The sequence below is a fragment of the Gymnogyps californianus genome, chromosome 12, assembly GCF_018139145.2.
Source record: "Gymnogyps californianus isolate 813 chromosome 12, ASM1813914v2, whole genome shotgun sequence".
In the NCBI taxonomy this organism is placed as follows: domain Eukaryota; kingdom Metazoa; phylum Chordata; class Aves; order Accipitriformes; family Cathartidae; genus Gymnogyps; species Gymnogyps californianus.
In genome coordinates, this window is record NC_059482.1 from 10,236,831 (window position 1) to 10,257,208 (window position 20,378).

Below are 20,378 nucleotides of genomic sequence, written 5' to 3' on the forward strand. Positions count from 1 at the left end.
AGCAATGACACAGGAACAACTTATTTTCTTGTAAGGAAACTTAACTCTAGTTGGTCTCCTTACGTAAGACTTTGAAAAATGTCTCCTCATTAGTTGCTTAACTTTTCTGAATAATTAATGTACCAAATTTTTTTAAAAGCCATTCATCTTTCCTGCTGTACATCATGAAAATGTGAAACAATCTAACCAACCTCAGCCTTCTAGCAAGCCAGGAAATCAATGCCACCACCTGTGCTGGACTGTGATGACAAATAGGGGCAAGAGAGTATTTAACTGTGGAACATTATTATTTAAAGTCCTACTTAAGAAACATTGAACGTTTGCCTACATTTAGTATAACTGGTTCAAAAAAAGTGAGTTTCGAGTTAAGTCCCACACTTCTCAGATTTTCTTCTGCACTATTTAGTAAAAAAATTCCTCTTCCATTTGTACTGTACAATGCCAGAGATACACCTTTGCATTCAGTTTTAACATGCAGATAGGCGTCAGAAAAAGGCAGGAGGCACTGAAGAACGCATCACAGTCCCACAGAAGGGTTTGGGTACTCAGGCTAGGCTGTAGAAAAGCCCACTGGCTCATCAGGTTGGGCTCACTGAACAATGTCCTGACTTAAGCTTTATCTGAGTGACAGTATTAGAGACACTGACGCCCGTGCTTTGGTGAGCCTCCTCCAGGCTGCCACTGCCCAGCAAGTCAGCCTCAGGAATGTAACACAAATGCTGAATCTTTCCCTTCTGTCTGCCCTGGGTGGTCTCAAGACTTAAAACTAACCATAATCAAGATGTTACAAACGTTTTTCTCTTTCTGGAAGGCCCACCTACACTGTCTTGCTTCTGGGGTCGTAATTTTACCTGTGAAAAATACTGTTAAATTTCATTTTTAAATCCAGTGCTGACAGAGCTTTACAGGAACCCAGTCTCATTCATATGAGAGCTCTAACTTTTTTGGCTTGCAGGTGTAAAAATCCTTATAGATAGGACATCTCCAAACTGCTTTGAAAATCCTGTTTGTGCAAAACAGGTATAGTCTGTGCTGATCAAATATCAGACACTATTTAAAGTACCATTCAGATGTTTGCTAACTCCTAAAACTCTTTATAAAACGATACTAAATAATATACCAACTTATGTGTTTCTCTCAGAGCCAATTTCCTTTTATTCAGCTCCCTCATTAGAGTCAGCAACAAATAAGTAGGTATAGCAGTAATAAGGCTAAGTTTATCTTGTTTCCTCCACGCCCTTTTCTCACTGTATTACTAAGACTTGGAACAATAACAGGATGCCGGGATGCAGGATGGGAAAAGGCTGACTCCCAGCTGGAAAACCTTGGAGACTGGAGAGCTGAACACTCCCAGTATTGCTTAACGAAAAGAGAAGTGGATTTTTCTATTTGATCTTCATTTTCTGTATACTGCTTAACATTTTGGGATACTGTAGATTTTAGTTTGCCTGATTTGAGAACAAACCGAAGCTCCACCAACTCTGACTCAGGTAAGGGATAAACGGTATTGGCTGTCCTTCAGCTATGAAGTTCATTTCAAAGGTTTTTTACCTCCACCAAAAATCTCTTCTAATGTCTTAAATGATTTAAGAAATACCAGCAGACAGGCTATGAATTTTATACATATCTACAGAATCCTTTGGGCCTAACATTGATGGCACTTACACCAAATTAAGTGCAGACAACAGCAGAGCTGTTTACAATTGACACTGGAAGAGGAAAATCTCTGGCTTTCTTGGGCTATACCACAATATTCCCAGATTGTTTAAAAGAAGAGATATTTTATGCTTTTTTGTAGTTCTGTTTTATAATATTTAGATTATGTTGCCGGTGTTCATTCTTAATGGAAACGGGACAGAAATGATAATGCAAATTGTACCTGTAAACCCTTTAGGATTTCACTTGCAGTGTGGACAGTTACAGGCTTAGTACTGTTTTGAGTGAGCAGGTGTACGGTGTGCTATGGTTTCATGCAATATATTTTATCAAAGTGGGGGTTGACTCGGTATCTGTCTTTAAGGTGCTATGGCTTTACTGTGACCAATGCCAAGAGGAGGTGAAAGCCACCATGTGTACTAGCCAGCTTTGGCATATCTCTCCTGCTAAGAGATTTGTTTAAGGCTTAGAGGGGAGTTTACATAAACACATCAGTGACTCGGTCTCCTAAATCTCAAGTTTAAAGTGGCCCAGGTACTTTAGCACCCTAACCCTGGACTACCAGGTTTCACAGCCCCTGTTCTAAAAGACCAGCAATTCTTATTTTAGAAGTTTCTTGATCTCAGTGGTCCAAAAAGAACCATTTCTTCTGACAAGTTATTTTATGAGCAGTGGCTTGATACAAAAAGTTGGTTGAAAAGGCCTTTATCTTATCCTAAAGATAGTGTAGCAAGTCCCTGAGCTACCAAGTTTGCTGTACAGCTTGCAGAGACAAAGCACTTATGCATAAGAGATGAACTGATATTGCTTTTTCTGTAAGAACTCTATTTTGCAATAGTGGGACTGTCAGTGTGCACAGTACCTTACTGTGCTGGTTGTCACGCTGGAATAAAGATAAAGAAAGGAAAGAAATGCAAGGAAAAAAAGATATAGAAGAAGATGAATTCCTGTGAGAAAACCTGTTCCATTCTTAGCTACCAAAAACATTAAAAGTTGGTTGCTACTGCAGTTAACAAAGGTATGGTTAATCAATGTGTCCCTGCCTCCACTGATTATAAATCATTATATCAGCATTTGTAAAAGCATACAGTATTATAGATGTTCACGTAGGAAAAAATATTAGACAAAAGCAAGGATACTCCAATGATTTACAAAAGCTTCTCATCTTAGGTTAATTTGTGCCTTGTAACAACAACAAATATACCAGAAACAAATCACAGAAATGCTGACTTGCAATTTATCTGCAGTATCTCCAGGAGTTACTTTTTATCCTTAAATAAAGGGTGACCAACAGGAGAAAAGGACACAGGAATCATTTAGCATATGAAAGCCTTAGAATAGTACAGTATACTATAGAGAAGAATGTGAAGTTACAAACAATAAAACAAATTAATTTGAAAGCAAAAGATAAACTCAATTAACAAATCATTCCTGCTTTGTCCGCAAACCTGGGCTTTATTTTTCGGAGTGCTACAGCTGCACTGTATTGCAACAAGAAGTATTTCCCAACGCTTTGCTCTTTAACATAAGATCATAAAACTGTTTCTTAAACATTTTAAAATAAATGCTAACACTGAAATTATGCCATGAAATAGCTACACGTCACTCAGCAATCTGCAGCTTGCAGAGTGCTAGATGCAGGGCTCAGTGCTAAAGAGGCAGCTTAGGCAGAGAAAGTTCCACCCAAACAGTTAACAGGTTTGTCGCCAGGTTTGCTTCACATCCTGCCTCTGTTGAGTGAAACAGAACCAAAAACAGGATATAGGTAAAAATCACTGGGGATGGTTTAGAAGCTCCTCTGATTTATAGCACTTATGGAACAAAGGACTTCACTGTGCATCCATAAATCAATTACTTCAATTAATATTTCAAATGAAAAATAGAAAAACTTTTTAAACATTCTTTTTTCTTGTCAGGGTACATGTCTACAGAACTACAGGCTTAAATCAGGCCAGCTACTACTTTATATTTTCTAAAAAAGCAGAGGTTCACAGAATAGAGGTAACTGATTATTTCTAGCACCTGAGCTTTCTGTAAGGAATCTTCATGGTTTTGTCATGCTTTCATAACTCCAGTTTTTGCTCAGGTTCTAGAAGTTTTCAGAGGTTCAAATGTTAGTGCCAAGAAGCAAATAAGAGGTTCTCTGTCTTTGTAAGAAATTTGTTGGCCATGGAAATGTTTTGGTGTATTTCTTTTAAAACAAATGTCTTTCCCTTTGTTATCCTTGTGGGTTTACAAACCAAAAATCCTTCAAAGTTTAGCCCTGACATGACTGCTTTCCCTTCTACCCTAGAACACAGCAGACAGTGATTATTTGTGTAAACTGGAGATTTGCTAGGACAGAGAGATGCCCAGCTCACAATCACTAAGGTAAAACGATTCCCCACACATGCCTTTGAAGAGCTGATCAGAATTTGAACCAGGAGAACAGACCTTAGCAAATCCAGAGCTGGATACTAGTTTAATCCATGATGACAGTTTGCTTGATCCATCTATGGACTTCAGTTCAGCACCCTGCTCCATTCAAAGGGCCTATGCAGGTATATTTCCACCGCAAACACAGAAAGCAGACAACACTCTGGTGCCACAGTCATGATCAGGAGCCACCAATTTTGCTGCCAAGAAACTTGCAGGCATCCTGCTCCAGGGCCTGTCCTCGGCTCAAGTACAGAGCCCACTGCAAACCCAGGAATCCCACCAACAGGACTAATGCTGGGAATAATGATGTGCAAAATGAATGCACATCACTCACTGACACATGTGTCATCTACCTCCTAAATTCTGCAATGAGTCTGATCTTAAAATACAAAAAAATTAATAAAAAATTGTGAAGAACCTGTTTACAGTTCTTCAGTGCAAGAATACAAATTAGTCCTTTCATTCAATGAGAACCTGAGCTTCACTCATCTTGATCGGAATTCCAAATTTGTCAATAAGCATGGAACTAGCTATATTTTGAATGTAAGATTTTGCTGAATATTTTAAGTAAGTTCTTTCTGTAACATACTTCTGAGATGGATGTTATTTGTGCCATGAGTCTACTTTGTACATATGCTGCTATACACATCTGTTGGGCAGGCAGTGAGAAGATCTGGGGCCCAGCCCTCCTAGGTGCTAGTTAAAGCCCAAGGACGTTCACAGGAACGAGAACAGTCCAAGAGCTGTGTTTGCCAGGGCTGGGCAAAGACAGGGGAAGGGCAGAGGGGAAACTTGTCCATCCATTGCAGGTGTTCACATGGCCTACACTTCAGTTTTGGTACTCTGAGTACATCCAAGTAAAGATTTACAATCAGTAAACCAGAAAGAGTCAAGCAGGTGGATGGATACTCTGGCAGACTTTTCTCCAGACAAGTATTTTTGTGTGAGATAGACAACAAAACTGTCTTACAAAAGATTAGAAGCTGCATGCGAAAGTGTTATCAAGTACCATCCATGAAAGAGTCCAGAACTTATAGTGAAAAACAACTGATATTTTAGAGAAAAGGCAAGCATGGTTACCTGGGACACACTGCAGAAATTGTACCGGGACCTTTCCAAAAGACCAGTGGAGAGGAAAGAGTGTTCTGCCCTAACATTGCTACCTGAAATGCAAGGAGTTACAGAGCACCACCATAGTCAGAGGTAGACCAAAAGTAGAAATGTTTTAAATTCTTCATTTTTCAAAATCCAAAGAGGTCAGTTTTATTGTCCCAGTCTAGTTGTCATCAAAACCCTCCTGTTCCTGTGGGATTTCACCACCATGCTCTGCCACAACTTTAGGAGAAAGAGGCCCCTGTTTCTATTACACATTCTTTTAAAAAGCCTACTATCAGTCTCCACAAATTAGCAGTAGCTCATCTGGCTTTGCCCCCACTGAAGACATCCGTTTCTCTGCATCCTTCTCTCTCCCCAAGCCCACCAGCAACATCTGGAATGGTCCTCCTGACACCTGGCAAAGTTCACAAGGCACAAGGTGGCTTATCTGCAGCACACACTGGCCCTTGTCCTTATTATGCATGACAGTGTAAAGGGAAATTCCACTTCCACAGTATGTCTGGAGGATACAGTTGAATTCCTTCTGCCTTTGTCCACATTTCTAAGCAATGCTTTGGTAGGATCAGTCTTCCTTTTCCCCTTCCTTTTATGATGCTATCTGCTATGAATTTGTGTTCTGGAAATCCTCTAGGAGTGCAAAGTCTACCTTACAACGCTTGAGGAGACTAAGGGCCTAATGCTGCTCTCATGCAAATGATAGGAAATCCTGCCATTGACGGGAATTGTTCCTGTGAAAGGTTCAGCTTCATCGGCAGAATCTCCATTGACACAGAGTTTTAGGTTAGCTTCTCCATTCTTTTTGTGGGATACTTCCTCCCCCTACCTCCAGTTCTAGACCTGAATTCAGAGATCTGCATTATCTTACTCGGTTTTAATGTCATTATCTTTTAGATATATATGATCTGTCTGCAAGAGAACCGGTTTACTCATATTAGGGTTAGACCAACCAATCAATACTACTAATAAGGTATCAGACTTTTCACCACCTAATCTATGAATCCAAACCTACAATGAAATAGAATATATTGTCTGTTTGCTCAGTACTCTTACTTTAGTTTTTTAGGCTGTCATTAAAACATAAACAAATATTGCTACACTATGCACATTTTAGTATCATCCAGATTACCAATGCACTCCACCTAAAACACGTATCCACCACAGAAATTAAGTGAGGGCAGAAAGCAGAGAGCACAAAAAGCCCGAACGCTTTTTGTAATGGTTTCATTTTACAAAGACAATAATGTGAACTTGACAGTGACAAAGCTATTGCAGAGCTCTATCATCTGTAGCACCATTTAACAAACACATTTGCTTTGTACACTAGATTTGCCAGCAGCAGCCTTGATAAAAGTTTAGGATTAGAATAGATATTGAATCCTCCAGTAATTGCACTTGGAGATGACTTAAATTTCAAACAGGAAGAAAGAGGCACATTTCGCTTTGGAATATATTGCGTCATTTTCCTGCTGTGAAATGGTGAGCTGTATTACCTGCCTTATATGGACTGATCTTCAGCTTCTTTAAATGAAGAGAAAGGTTTCATTCGCACAAGAAAGGGGTTTTCAGTGGCCGTGATTAAAATATGAGCTGTGGGAAAAATAAATGTTCCACTTACACAGTCACTAAGGAGAAAAAAAAATCCCCACCTCAGCTTAAGAAATATCTCCAGCTGTGTTTCGGATTCAGGCAGCAAACCTACAAGTGCAGCACTGCTGTGAATAAGAACTTCCCAAACAGTCAGGTTACTTTAAAGCGGTCAGCTCCCAGGAGGATGCAGGCTGCTCCCCAGTGCTCACCGCACTGAGCCCCAGCAGGGCAGCAACAGCAGCCACCAGCCTAGACCCTGGACACTGGCTTGAGAAGACCTGTGAGCAGAAATGTCCCCAGGTCAGCCAGCTGAAAGCCCCCGGCTCTCACTTTTATCACTTTCACAAAGACTTCTTACCACATGTAAAGAAAAGCATGGCCTGCCTTGAAACAGTGTCGCTCCTGCAGTCATGTCTTACATATTGAACTAGCACCTGCTACGGTTGCAATCTGTTTCATGAAGCAAGCTCTCCTTGGGTGTGGGTTCCCTCATTGCCTCTGGACTGGGGTTGTAAAATTCATCAGACTAATGACCTGCTTAAGCCAGTGCACAGATAATGGAGCAAAACACAACACAACACTGTGTTAAATCACAATCACCCCACATGGAAACAAATCCATACAGAAAAAAAGTCTAGCTCTAAAAAAAGTCACAAAACTTACAACAGCTTTCCTCATCTTTTTAAGCTTCCCTATGTTTGAGGCCTGAATTTTCAGGCCCTCCAGCTTCCCTTTATCAGCCCTGTAAGCGGGAAATTTGCTTCCCTAGTTTTATTTTGATTTGAAGATGAGGTTTTCCTGACAAGAGCTAAGCTCTAAGTAAAAATATTGAAAGGCTTATTGTAAATTTGTAACAGCAGTAATAATATCATTTGTATCATCTCACAGCACATGGTGATTATAACAATGGAAATGTTCCAGGAAAAGACTGTAACTATAGGAGTGGGCAGAAAAGGTCTTAAAGTTAATTAAGCCTGGTCTGGAAGTCTAGTTGAATAAGGGCAGGAAACAGAGAAGAATGAACTGACATTTGAATTAGACATTTTAAAAAGGGAGAAAAATACTGAATACTAATCACCAAACAAAATACATCCAGACACACCCTGGTTTTTTAGCCTCTTGCCCAGCCAGAAAACAAGAGATTTATGTATATGTACATGCTTTTTTTATCTGCCACAAAATTAATTTTCAGAGGAAATACTAATGCATTTGGTTACCCAGTAGAATAACCTGGACAAAGGAATCAGAACACACAGCCAGCTAAACATGATTTCTCTGCTTCAGATTACTGTTAGCGCAATAAATATCAATTACTGTGACCTGTGCATGATGCTTGTGTTCCGAGACAGATACTTTTGCTCTTGAGCTTTTGTTGAAGGAAAATGTCAAAAAAATCTTATCTGCTGTAAACACAGCTACATTGTACTTTAAAAAAAAAAAATCATATTTATTGCATGCAGTTCCTCAAAGGATGGGGACTTTTCCTTAATCAAAGCTACTCAGTCGGAGCTCTGTGCAAGGAAGCCTCTCTGATATTAAGGCTTTATCTGGAAACAAAGGGGAAGTGGAAAAAGCTCTATAATACATTATTCCCATAGTGTACCTTATTTTGTTTCAGCTTGGCCAAACTCTTAAACATTCAGTGACAGCTTCGGCTAATCTCTGTGTACAGCAGAGCTAACGAGGGGGCAGTATCAAAACAGATCAACTCTGAAATGTGCACACTATTTATTGTAGGAAACAAAGCTTCTGGTTAGAGATGCTTGAGAAATCTTTTTAGTGATCATAAACACCTCCAATATACCTGAACTGTTCCAGTTCTGCACTGGGGTGAGCCAAATAACTTTTGGAGGATTCCCTTGTCCCCTTCTCACCTGTCTGTAACACTGGCACTTCATCACTATTTTCAGCATCTGTCCTTATCAATAATTAATCTGGATGGAAGATATTTTCCTCTTAGCTTTATATTTTGGACAAAGAATTCCTAGGGAAAAATGTTTGCAGTTTCAAACTATGCATGCAGGGTTTATCCCACCCATCTTATTAGCTCACTTCAGAACAGAAGGGCTGTATTTAATGCAAAGTTAACCCCCCAAAATAGCTCAGATTTCAACAGTATTTGGCAACTGTCATCAAAAGACGTGTGGCCAAGAACAAATTTTGTGTCATTTAATTGTTAGTTTCACCCCTGCAACATCTGCAAAGCAAATAAATCATACTAGTCATAGGTACTATGAGCTTCCTGATTTTAAAAAATGGAACGCTCTAAATCAATAGAGCACAGAATCTATATGCCACGATGATGATGAGGTGATGATATTCTGTACCAACACCCAAACTCTGCTTGTGGGTTTGAGCATACTCACTAAACACCAGAATACTCCTGCTCCTTAGGAGTCATTGAGCCCTCATATATGTGCTCCCAAAGCTCAGAAGCTGTAAAGAGCTATAGGAGAGTAGCTTATGACCTTAAACTCAATGCTGTCCATGCTGTCAACAACTAAGAGAAAGCCAAAATCTTCTGTCTATGACAATATATTTGTTATGAAACAGTGTCACAAATTGGCTTAATAATTTAATCACAAATGAGCTTCAAAATATTTTAGTGGCTGGGTTTATACTGGGCACTGTGCTTAAGCACATTTTATCCCGTTATATTTTGTACTAACATATTTGTATGTGAAGTAAAAAGCTTTATGCATGGAACAACTGGACAATACCACTTGCTGCTTCTTTAAAGCACTCTCATCCATTTTGGGGTCACTTCAGGGAGAGTTTCTGTAGTAAAGTATTATATGACTACAGTAGCATGGCCAGAGTAAGAACTCTTAAGCAGCACCAGAACATATATATATATATATATTTCAGTGTTTCATGTACTATATCTGTTCAGTTTCAAACTGGTTGTCATCAGCTCTCAAGCATCTCTACAGCCTCTGTGACAAATAACATTATCGTGAAAAATGAGTAAAAGACATTGATTCTGCACCTGGCATGATAAATGATCTGCATGCTGAGAGTGTGAAATGAGGAAGATTCTTAAAACTCACCTAATGATTCAGTGTGGCTCTGATAGACCTTCATACGTATTTCTCTCCTGGGCGAGGCAGAAGGCTAGCAGTTTTACTAAGACTGGTGGATTACTTGCTAGACATACCAGGATGCTCATATGAAAAGAGAAGAGTCATCCATTAAAACAACAATTAGACTGCGTAACTGATCTGATGAGGAGAAAGTCAGTGCTCTCACCACTCATTTTAATGATTTTGAAGTATTGTTTTACCTACATCACGTCACCCTCACCACAGCAAACAACCCTCACTTAAATAGTGCACTGTCATTTCAACAATAGAAGTGATTCAAGAATTATTATCTAGTCCAAAAATAATGCTTCCTTAAAGTCCATGAAGAGACCAGCTCAGTAACTAAAACATGTATTTAATTTGCTTCTCAATTATCAGATTTGCAAGTAAGAAACTCAGACAAAAAACAGGTTACTATAGATTGATAGAAACATTATTTAATTAAAGATTAGAATAGGAAGCATAGCTTGTGCACATGAAACACAGAAGCAGTCCCTCTTGGTTGGATAACTTCACCATGTAAGATTTTTGACGTGCCACATAAAAAAAAACCCTAGCTTCTCTCCGACCTATGTGGAAGTTGCATACTTTTGTACATACTATACAGGTACACAGAAATACAGTCACATGTTTTATTAGATCATGTATGGGATTCATTTCCCCAAACAGAAATGCTTCAGATCCCCAGACATACTTAAACTAACACTATCCACAAAAGGCTACCAGTCCCTAAAGAACACAGAACATCTAGGCACAATCTATCAGCCCATCTCTTCCAAATTTTCCCAGAAAAAGATACTGTTTGAGGTTTTCTTGAGTTCTAACAGAAGCCAAATTCAGAGCTTATTCTGAGCTGTACGGGTGTTACGTACAGGTAAATCAAGATCTAAGCCAAACAAATGTGTATTTGTGAACAGGAAATTGAATCTGAACCTACACCAGCAATACACATTCAATAGTTTTATAACTAATCCATTCTTTATCAGATAGGAGTCATGTAGGAACGTAGACAGCACTCTCCAAACTGCAAACATGTTTTTGTAAGTTTTTGGAAAATACCCATTAAGATAAGGTTAACTAGAAATTGAGAGAAATCAACAGAAGTTAAATGTCCTCCTGCCTTTGAGATTTTGGGCCTTGGTGCTTGACTGTCCAATAGACTTGCCTCTGAATTCTTTCAACTAAATCAGCATTTATCAGCGAAGGATTTTTGTGAGCCAAAGTGAGATCGTAATTATGTCTTGCACACCCAGCTAGCAGGCAGTAAATGTTATGAGTCTACCAGTACGGTTATCAGGGTACCTTTGAAGGTTAGTGCTGTAAGGAACAGTGTTTGAGCTGAAGTAGCACCACCAACGAAATTATTTCCCTGTTTGTCCCAGAGGTCATGCCTGTATATAATGGGTCAGATTCAGAGCAATTCAGAGCCAAGATGGACAAGAGCACGAAGCACAATATTTCTGGCCTAGTATGATGGCTGACTGCATCTGTAGTACTGCACTGTTCATAGATTAAAATAAGCAAAGCCTGCTATAGGCTAGTCTTTCCCCACCCATGCCAACATTTTTATTTTTGTTTATCTACCCAGCTAAAATATTATCAGGCACATCACTGATATAAAACAAACTACAGCACAGTCAGGAGAATTTACTGATGCAAGATCAGATCCTGCACCTGACTTATCCGGCTTCTCTTTCAGATCTGTGATGAGGTGACTTCTAGCAAACAAACTGCAAATCTATACATCCCTTTTCCATAAAAGCTTCTTGGCAAGGAACAAAGGAGATCTTTGTGACCTCTTACAACTTTCTTCCTAACTCATTTCTCTAAAATCATTCCGTTTACAGCAAATGTCTTCTTAGACCATACATGTCTTATTTTCAGTTCACACTCAGCCTTTTCATATACCCTTCTCAGTATTTACTGCAGCACTTTAATCCTGGAATCAGCAAGTCACTTGCTAAAATGCAAGCACAGGTGTCAGGAAGCTCTGGGAGGACATTCAGGTACATTTCATTATTGCTGCTCACCCATCTTCAGTGCACAAGCTCTCACTGACTAGCCTGGAGGGTGGCTTTGTTTCTTTTTTTTTAAAAAAAAAAAAAAAAAAAAAAAAGCCAAACCAGTGCTTGCCTCCCCGATTTTTAGCCAGTTCTGTATCGGAGATAACAGAAAGACTGGGAGACTAATTTAGCTGCCTGCTTTCCAACAGGCAATGAATCTTTAATGTATACATAGTAAGTATTTATAGATCTTTTATAACCTAATTTCTTCATTTCTGAAAGAGGCATCTGTCCTGGCTGAGAACTCCATCCACCCATGAGATGAAGTTGTATTTTGCATCATCCAGGAGAGAATTTTCTGGTGAGTTGAACAAACAGGGGAAAAAAATCATTAATACATTTTCCCCAGACCTACCAGAAACTTGGAGCTGAAATCACAAAGAACTTTCAGATTAGAATTATTCTCTTTTTCCCTGGAAAAAATACGAGGAGCCAAAACAAGAGCCAAAATCAGAAGTGCTGAGTTATCTCCTCAGCTATATTGACAGGCAGTGCTGCAGCATCAACACCAAGAACTGAACAGCACCAAATGCACGGAAGAGTGCTCTCACAATACTGAGTGACGTGTGGGTTTTTTTTAAAGTAGCAAGTTTAGTTAAGATATTGCTGAAGTGGCTATTCATTCAAAGGTACTATCACAAGTATAAAATGTCATTTTATAATCCATTTTCAGGCAGGCATTTGCATTCCAGACTGTGTAGTCATCAAAGTGGCTATTTACTCAAAGGTACTATCATGCATATAAGAAGTCATTTTATAATCAGTTTTCAGGTAGGCAGTTGCACTCCAGACTGTTTAGTCATCAGTGGAAACCACTTCTCAGATGCATAAAATCGACATAAGGACAATCAAAAATATAATACCAGGTAGTCAGGCACTAGGCCCTTTTAAATCAGCTCAATAATCTGGAAACGAAAAAGCAGCACAGTGTTCTCAGGAAAGGCCTACTTTAAAATGAATCACTGTACATTGTTGAGGACACGTGACAAGACAGCTTTAGTAAGAAATAAGAGAAACACTGAGTAACCACCCGAAACAAATTATATCCGAAAATGCAACAAAAAAATGATTGCTCCAAGTCAAATGTTGCACAATTTACTTAGTTTTTTTCAGTGATGTTACTAAAGTTTGAAGACCTACCCTAGTTCCCGTTCTCACTGTACTCGCTATGTGCCCTCAACTCTTCTCACATTGTAAGCTCGAGGGAGCAAAGGAGGATCACAGTTTTGCAACTTAGATGCCAAGCAGAAACTGGAGTGAAGGTAACAATTATACCTATGTGATTACTTTGCTGCCACGTTTCTCTGGGTTTGTTAGAAGCTGGTTAGAGCTATGTTGTCTAATTATGAGATGAAGAAACTGGGAGAACAGAATCTGAGACTGTTGTTACTCCTGACCCTGGCCCACTGTCAGGAGATGGCAAACACATTTAAGTCCTCTGTGCTTCAAATGTACCTTTTGAAAGGGATACTGCTTTTTATCTAGCTGCAGTACTTTTCACTGAGAAATTAGGAGGCTTTATCAATTCATGTTTGCACAGCCATTTAAGGTCCCTGAAAGGCAGTGTTAAGTACCCCTAGGACTATTTGCTTTTAATAATGTTTTGCCTGCTTACCAAAACTACAGGCATTGCAAAGAAAAAGATAATTTATCCCTCTCCAGTGTTTGGTACCTTACCTTTCTATTTCTTAATGCTCACTGCATTCACACATTTACCTTTGGTCTTAAACATCATATAAATGAGAAATTAATGTTAAAAATGGATTCTGTATGGTAGGGTTGTTCAGGATCATTTTGTTACTTGACACTAGGTCAGATTCTGATCTCTTTATATCTATCACGGCTTCATTGAGCATAGTAATTTTGGAGGTGTTTAGACGGTGTATCAAAGTAAATTTTTTGCATCTGAAAAAAAAGCGTTGTCTACTCCGTATTGTAGGGTTTAATCCACTGCAAATTCAACAGAATTTTTTGCACAGAGCTACTTAGAAATACTGGAGAGGGTGCAGCAAACAGGAGGGGGAAAGACAGTCAGAAAATACTTATTCTAAACTAAAGCTATCCAAAGTCAACTTTTTTGAAAAAAACTTTTGTGAACAATGTTTTCTTAGTTTTCTTTCTCTTTTAGCCCAGTCAGCGCGTTCCTGCGGGCATGCACCCATCCTGGCATCCCGCTCCCCAGGACTCTGCAGGGCCAGGGCCCACACCCACACCCACAGCAAGCGCAGGTTAAGCTGAGCAAACGTCCTCCTTCAAGCTCCATATTTCTTCCAATTGACTGAATACAGTATTTCAGATATTTAGTATTCCCTACATTTACATAGCTGCAGGCATGACAGCTGAGGTTTGATTAACAACCAGAAACAGCAAAATTTCCAGTACTGTGGAATGGAACAGATTATGTCCTCTAGTATTGATTTATTAGCAATTTTGTTAATATTTTCTGCTTTGGTGAAACTCATTTTTGCATGGGATTTTTCATTTTCATTTACATTGTTCAGATTTCAACCAAGATACTGTAAGCAAAAATAATCGTTAAGTTTCCATCTCAATCATCAATAATAATCTCGTTTCTTGCTTTTCTGACAATCAGGTATGCAAATTATCTGAACAATATGGACACAAACCTTTTAAAATGTATTTCTTTTCTGGATAGCCACTTTAACCAAATTTATCTCTTAGGATGTTCCTTATCACTATTTCTAGCACTATTTCTGTCTTTTACACACTGAAAAACAACAATTCTCAAAGATTAGCACAAGATTTTAGTCCGATCAACCAGAAAAATACATCATTTTGGCTACAACTGTCTCATTTACCGAAGTCTCCATACAGAAACCTGGTTTAACTTCTATTTAACATTCAAGCATAGAACAAATTTCTTTGCTAAGTAAACTAACCTCATGTAAGCTTCAATATACATTTTTATAGTGAGAAGTAAACTGGGTAAGAGGCAAATACCAGAAAAAAAACCCACAAATGTTCATAAGAATATTTCATCAAATGTGTTTTCAATACATGGAGACCTTATTTATATTAGCTGCTCATCAACCTTACAGTTGATTACTTACCAAAACAACTTGTAAAATGCAAACTTCTAATTAGTACAATATTGTCTGTATCTCCACCTGACATTTTTGTAATAATTATTCCCAATCTGCGAGAAGAAACTACACCATATGAGTCATGTGTCCCATAAATCAGTTTCAATACCAGAATTTCTCAGTTAACTGTCTATAGCACCCTGCAGACCAAGAGTTATCTGCTGAAATAATTCAACACATAAAATGAATAATGTTGGTAGAAAAACCCATCATTTGCTGAAAGAAAATTTAAGAGCAAAGCAAAAATCCTAGCTATTTGAATAAACCATTTCCCTGCTAACTTTAAGGAACATTTATGGTCCCTGCTTAAATTGAAAAAAGTTTGAATTATTGGTCTAATCAGTTAGAGACAGAGGGGTAACTGGAGACTGTACATTAAGGTAGATCAGCGATGGGACCTCAGGGCAGCATGCCAGGGAGAGCCACGCATGGGACAGATCGGTCACAGCACGTGCTGTGCTGTCCCCTTCTCCGGAAGCGTGTGGCCGCGGGGGTCATTGCTTGAAAGAGTGCATCTTATTTCCTTTTCTCAGTCCTGGCTGCCACAGCAGACATGAGACGAAACGAAAAGCCAATCCCTACATGTCATCCACCTGTCATTCCCCAGAAACTTTCTTGCTTCTGACTCCACGGGAATGCATTCCCCTGCTCAGGCATGGCAATATCTCTCTTCTGCTACTACCTCTGGCATTTCAAATGAGATCTGCTGGAAAGGAAAACAATCATAGCCAGAAAAAGAGAGAGCATTTAGCACAGCTTGTCAAGAGCTAACATCCATGGAACGTGGCCTTCACACCAGGACAGTGCCCTTATCCAGTTACTGCTTGGCAGGGTCCTGCTTCTGAAGCGTTTGTATGTGCTGCCAAAGAAGGGTCTTCTTAAATATTGTGATGAATTCAGCTACAGATTCAACAGCAATGGACTTCCAGCTACCAAATGGAAAACTTGCATGGTATCGTAGGGGAAGTCTTCTCAGAGTCAGACTGTCCTATGGAGCAATCCACATCAAATGTCCCTAGAAAAGACAGCATGCAAAGTGCTCGAGTGTGCAGTGTTACTTGTACCAAAACGAGAAATTTTGAAAGATGCCAAAGACAAAGCAGAAGTCATTTTTTGCAAGAGGCTCTTCTATCTCAGTCTGTGTTTGACCTACAGTGCATACCAGAGGGCAGATCAAACTCCAACAAATTGCTCACAAAGGAACCGTTAACTTACCAAGGAGGCTGGACAAGTATTAACAAGGAATCCATTAATGAGGAGTTAAAGGAAGTGAAGCCACCTTAAAACCTAAGAACACAAAGATGGATCTGCTGAGTGGAAGGGGTAACTTAAGTTTCAGCCGAAATGTGCATATATTTAAAAAGATTCAGTCTAGCGCTTTCTGTATTAATAGCCAAGTTTTCAAACAAGGCCTGAACTGTGAAACTTGTACAGGCCACCTACTTCAAAGGAGAGTTTGCATTTGCTGCGTGGATCCTCAGGAATAATCAGGATATTACCACAGTCCCAGAGCTCCTATACAGATAACTGTACACTCGTTATGAATTTGAGCCTTCAATTTCCGATAAGCAGTGCCCCTGTATGAGCATACCAAAGGTCCTGGAGTTGCTGTTACTAGTAATCACACTCAGCAACAGCGAGAGAAGTACCCTGAGGAATTTGACAGAGGGCATGGCAGGCTCTGAATTGAGCATTAATAAACAGAGAGGTAAATACTAGGAAAATATTACTGGGAGGACACAAAATTTCTCTGTACAAAGTAGATTTATACTGAGACCAGTATGCTTTAGTGGAGATTTGACTATTTAAGTTAAAAATGCTTTCTGCAAGGATGTTTGTAAATGTATCACTTCCAGTGAAATGAATGGCAACTGAAGTGGGCAGTATTGTCCTCAGTTTTCCCAACTAATCTCTTCACTACAGCAGTACAGGAGATCTCCACTGTACCAGAGCAACAAGAGAAAATGACTTTTTAAACACTGCAGTCTGTTTTTTCCAAAACTATAGCCTATACTAGTTGACGTTAACCAACTAGTTTCCTTTGGTTATCATGTTTTGGAATTTTATGAATAAAAGACAGACTTATGCGATCACAACAGAATCATATCAATGCCTTCCAGTTCCCAGTTGTAGAATGTTCATGTACACAAATAAAACAAAGCAAAACAACTAAATCTTACTCATTTTTCTAAAAATATTCAGAGCCAAAGTAAGTGCATAGAATACAAAAAACTAGCTAAATCAAAAAGTTGTATATGAATCCATAAAACTGTATAAAACACAGCTTAGCTATTAAAAAGCAACTTCAAAGCCACCTTATTCAGTCTTTTTGCTATATAATCACAAAGAAGAAGGAATGTTCCTCAGCTTATGTACAACAATGTACAAGAGAGAAGAGTACAGGAAAGCAAAATTTCATGGTAAATAAAATCTTTTTACTGACAATGATGCTGCACCACGGGATAACATTGATTGCCTAGTTACCAGAGAGTAATTTTGGAAACGTCTCAGCACCTTCCTGCCGAAAATATTAATTTCATCTCGCATCTAGCAACCTGTGTGATGTCAACTTCTCTATCACAATTAACGGTTTTATTTTTTGTGTGAATGCTGACAGCTCCTAAAAGCTAATGGAAAGTCATTTTTGTGTAATTTAAAGTCTGATTATTTGAGTGTTAAAGTTCCCTGACAGTCCTTTATATTGGGAAGGGGAAATTTAGTAAGAAAATGAATCAGCTTTGCTACATTAAACTAACTTCTCAATCTGATATGAAAGTCAGGCCTAAAGTTTGCTAATATTAACGTATGACGCAAAAATATAGTTTCACATAAGAATAATTTCACAAATTATCATTTTGTAGATGGTAAAACCTGAGAATAGGGGATAAAGGAACTTTATATGTGTCTTCAAACATTTCAAAAGACAAGGAATTGAATCAATAAATGAGCTCTCTGAGCAAGATAATTTGCTACATTGTACTTGCAATTGATTGAAAATTTCACATGAATCACTTTTTCCACCAAAAAAACAGATTTTATTCTAAATCAATACTTTCCATATGAAGATATTGACTACAGCATATTTTGTGTCAGGACAAGTCAAAACATTGCATTTGGGTTTGTCAAGCTGGAACATTTCTTTTCAAGTTGAGCTAACGCAAACTTTGATCTGGCTCAGCCTTGGTGTTTCTTCCCATGGCTACTCTCCCCATGAGCTACGCTCTGCAGCCAGACTACACTTTCCGTAATGCACAACGGGTGATCTTCGCTACTGAATCTTCTCCTCAGATTAACTATGGTAGCTCAAGTGGATGCTGGCTTTTATGCTAGCACTCAAAACTTGCACATTTTTTTATTTCATTAAAATATTTTTGTTGGTTTTTACAGTTGTCATCTAGTTAAAACTGTTTCATGGAAGGAAGAAGCTTGGTATTTCAAATTTTGATGTTAAGGCAGACGAAAAGAAATACAGAAAGTAATCAAACCTTCCTATAAGAAGGAAAGTCCATCTGCACCTCTATGCGTGTGCTTTCTGATTAATCTGATTCTGTTGTGATAGTTTTCATATTTTATATTACTTTCTAGGCTACAGAAGAAGATGAACCGCCTTATTCTACTTTTCTCATTGTTCTTGGCTCCAGCATTTGCTGACAAAGAAAGTCAGAAAACAAACCAAAACTTTTCTTCAAACAATGCCAGTCATAAACGACTGAAGAGAGACTGGATATGGAACCAAATGCATATCAAAGAAGAGATTGATACACCATTACCACACCATGTTGGCAAGGTAAACAGCAATCTGTTAGCAATGAATAATTAGAAATGCAGACAGCAAATGAGCATCTTGAAAAGTATTACTTGTTTGCAGTCTAGGCAGAATAGAAAAAAAGGAAATAGAAATGGGACTTAATACCAACATACTAACGTGTTAAAATCTTAAGAATGTGGACACAGAGTAAATCAAGAATAATGTCAAAGGGATTCTAATTCTTTTGAAGAATACAAATAAATTTTAGAGAATGGCAAGTATGGAGCATCTGCAGTGCAGAAACAATGGCATTGCAGAAACAATTGCATTGCATGCAGGTGCACAGTTAGGAAGGAAGTCTGGCGGCTGATGTATGTCAATATTTTTCTGGCGGCTCAAGATTCTTTCAAAAACCTACGAGATCAGCTAATAAAAACATATGCATTAAAAACCATACTGTTTACATCTCCCAGCTTGGATACAAAACAAAAGTGTTATGTTTAGGAATACTGTTACACAATCAAAAAATTTGTTTCACAAAGTGAAAGAAAATAATCTTTAAAAATAATAACGGGCATTGACCTGCTTGCAAACTCATTTTCTTCAGGGCAGTGCTCATAAAATCCTATGATTAACTGCATATCACCCAGACAAAGTTCTTCCAATCTAGTCTTTCAAATTGAACTACTTTGACACTTTTCAGATAAATGCAGTTGTACGTTTTCCTCCCATGTACAACAATCAGCATCTGTCAAGGCTGTCTCGGCAAAGTGAAACAGACCTTTCTGGATCAGTGCTGCTCACTGGCAGAAAGCACGAGAGAGAGAGAAAAGAGGCCACAGGGTACTCTCAGCTAACACAGGGTACCTCTGTTTCATTTCAGACCAATTCAGTAGCAGATTGAGGAGAACGCTTCTATTCCTGGAGCTGTCCTAAATAAGAGTAATTCACTTTGTACTGTCCTCTACGGTCTTTCAACAGTGGAATGCTTCTGATTACTTTTGCAATGGCTGTGTTCAGTGCATTCCATTTGCAGGATTGAACACTTGATAAACCCTTTAAAAAAGGCCACAGAAGCAGCGTGGCAGAACTGAGTGACAGCTGCAGGAATATGCTGATACATTTTGATTTTATCTGTCATGACCTTGGATGCTTTCCTTTGTACGTTCATCCTCAGTTTTAGAAAAGGCAATCTTGGAAGTCTATACCTTTTACACTGAATAAGAAAATAAAAATTGAGAAAGAAGACACAGACTATACTATCTTTGAGACAAGGGTGAGGTTATTTCTTATGTTACATCTCTGAGTTGTAAACTGTTCTTCAGCAGCCCCAGCAGCCAGAAGCATGATTAAGTATGTGGAATGAGGGAAGAAAATTTTAATGACACATTTCAACATAGAAAACAGAAATGAAAGAATGTTCAACAGTAAATGACAACTACAGGATAAATCAAATCCTGAATACCAAACAGCTGCAATTTATGATAACATCGGTAACAAAAGACTAGAAATTCTTGGTCAAACCCAGCAATTATTGATAAATAGCTTGCTGAAATAAGAATGCTGATAGTTCCTGGAAAATGGTGGTTTAAACCTTCTATCA

At 38.6% G+C, this 20,378-nt stretch overlaps 1 protein-coding gene across 2 annotated transcripts in view; it reads left to right on the forward strand.

The window, feature by feature from the left end:
- Positions 1-1,416: 1,416 nt before the first annotated feature.
- Positions 1,417-20,378, forward strand: part of CDH5 (cadherin 5) — a 30,612-nt gene continuing 11,650 nt past the window's right edge. The window contains exons 1-2 of one of the 2 annotated variants that reach the window (XM_050903862.1): positions 1,417-1,490; positions 18,613-18,814. In XM_050903862.1, coding sequence (XP_050759819.1) covers positions 18,626-18,814 — 189 coding nt within the window. In that variant the 5' untranslated portion in view covers positions 1,417-1,490; positions 18,613-18,625. Of the gene's footprint in view, positions 1,491-12,171; positions 12,225-18,612; positions 18,815-20,378 lie in introns of those variants that run through there. The other variant, XM_050903863.1, reaches the window with a different exon arrangement.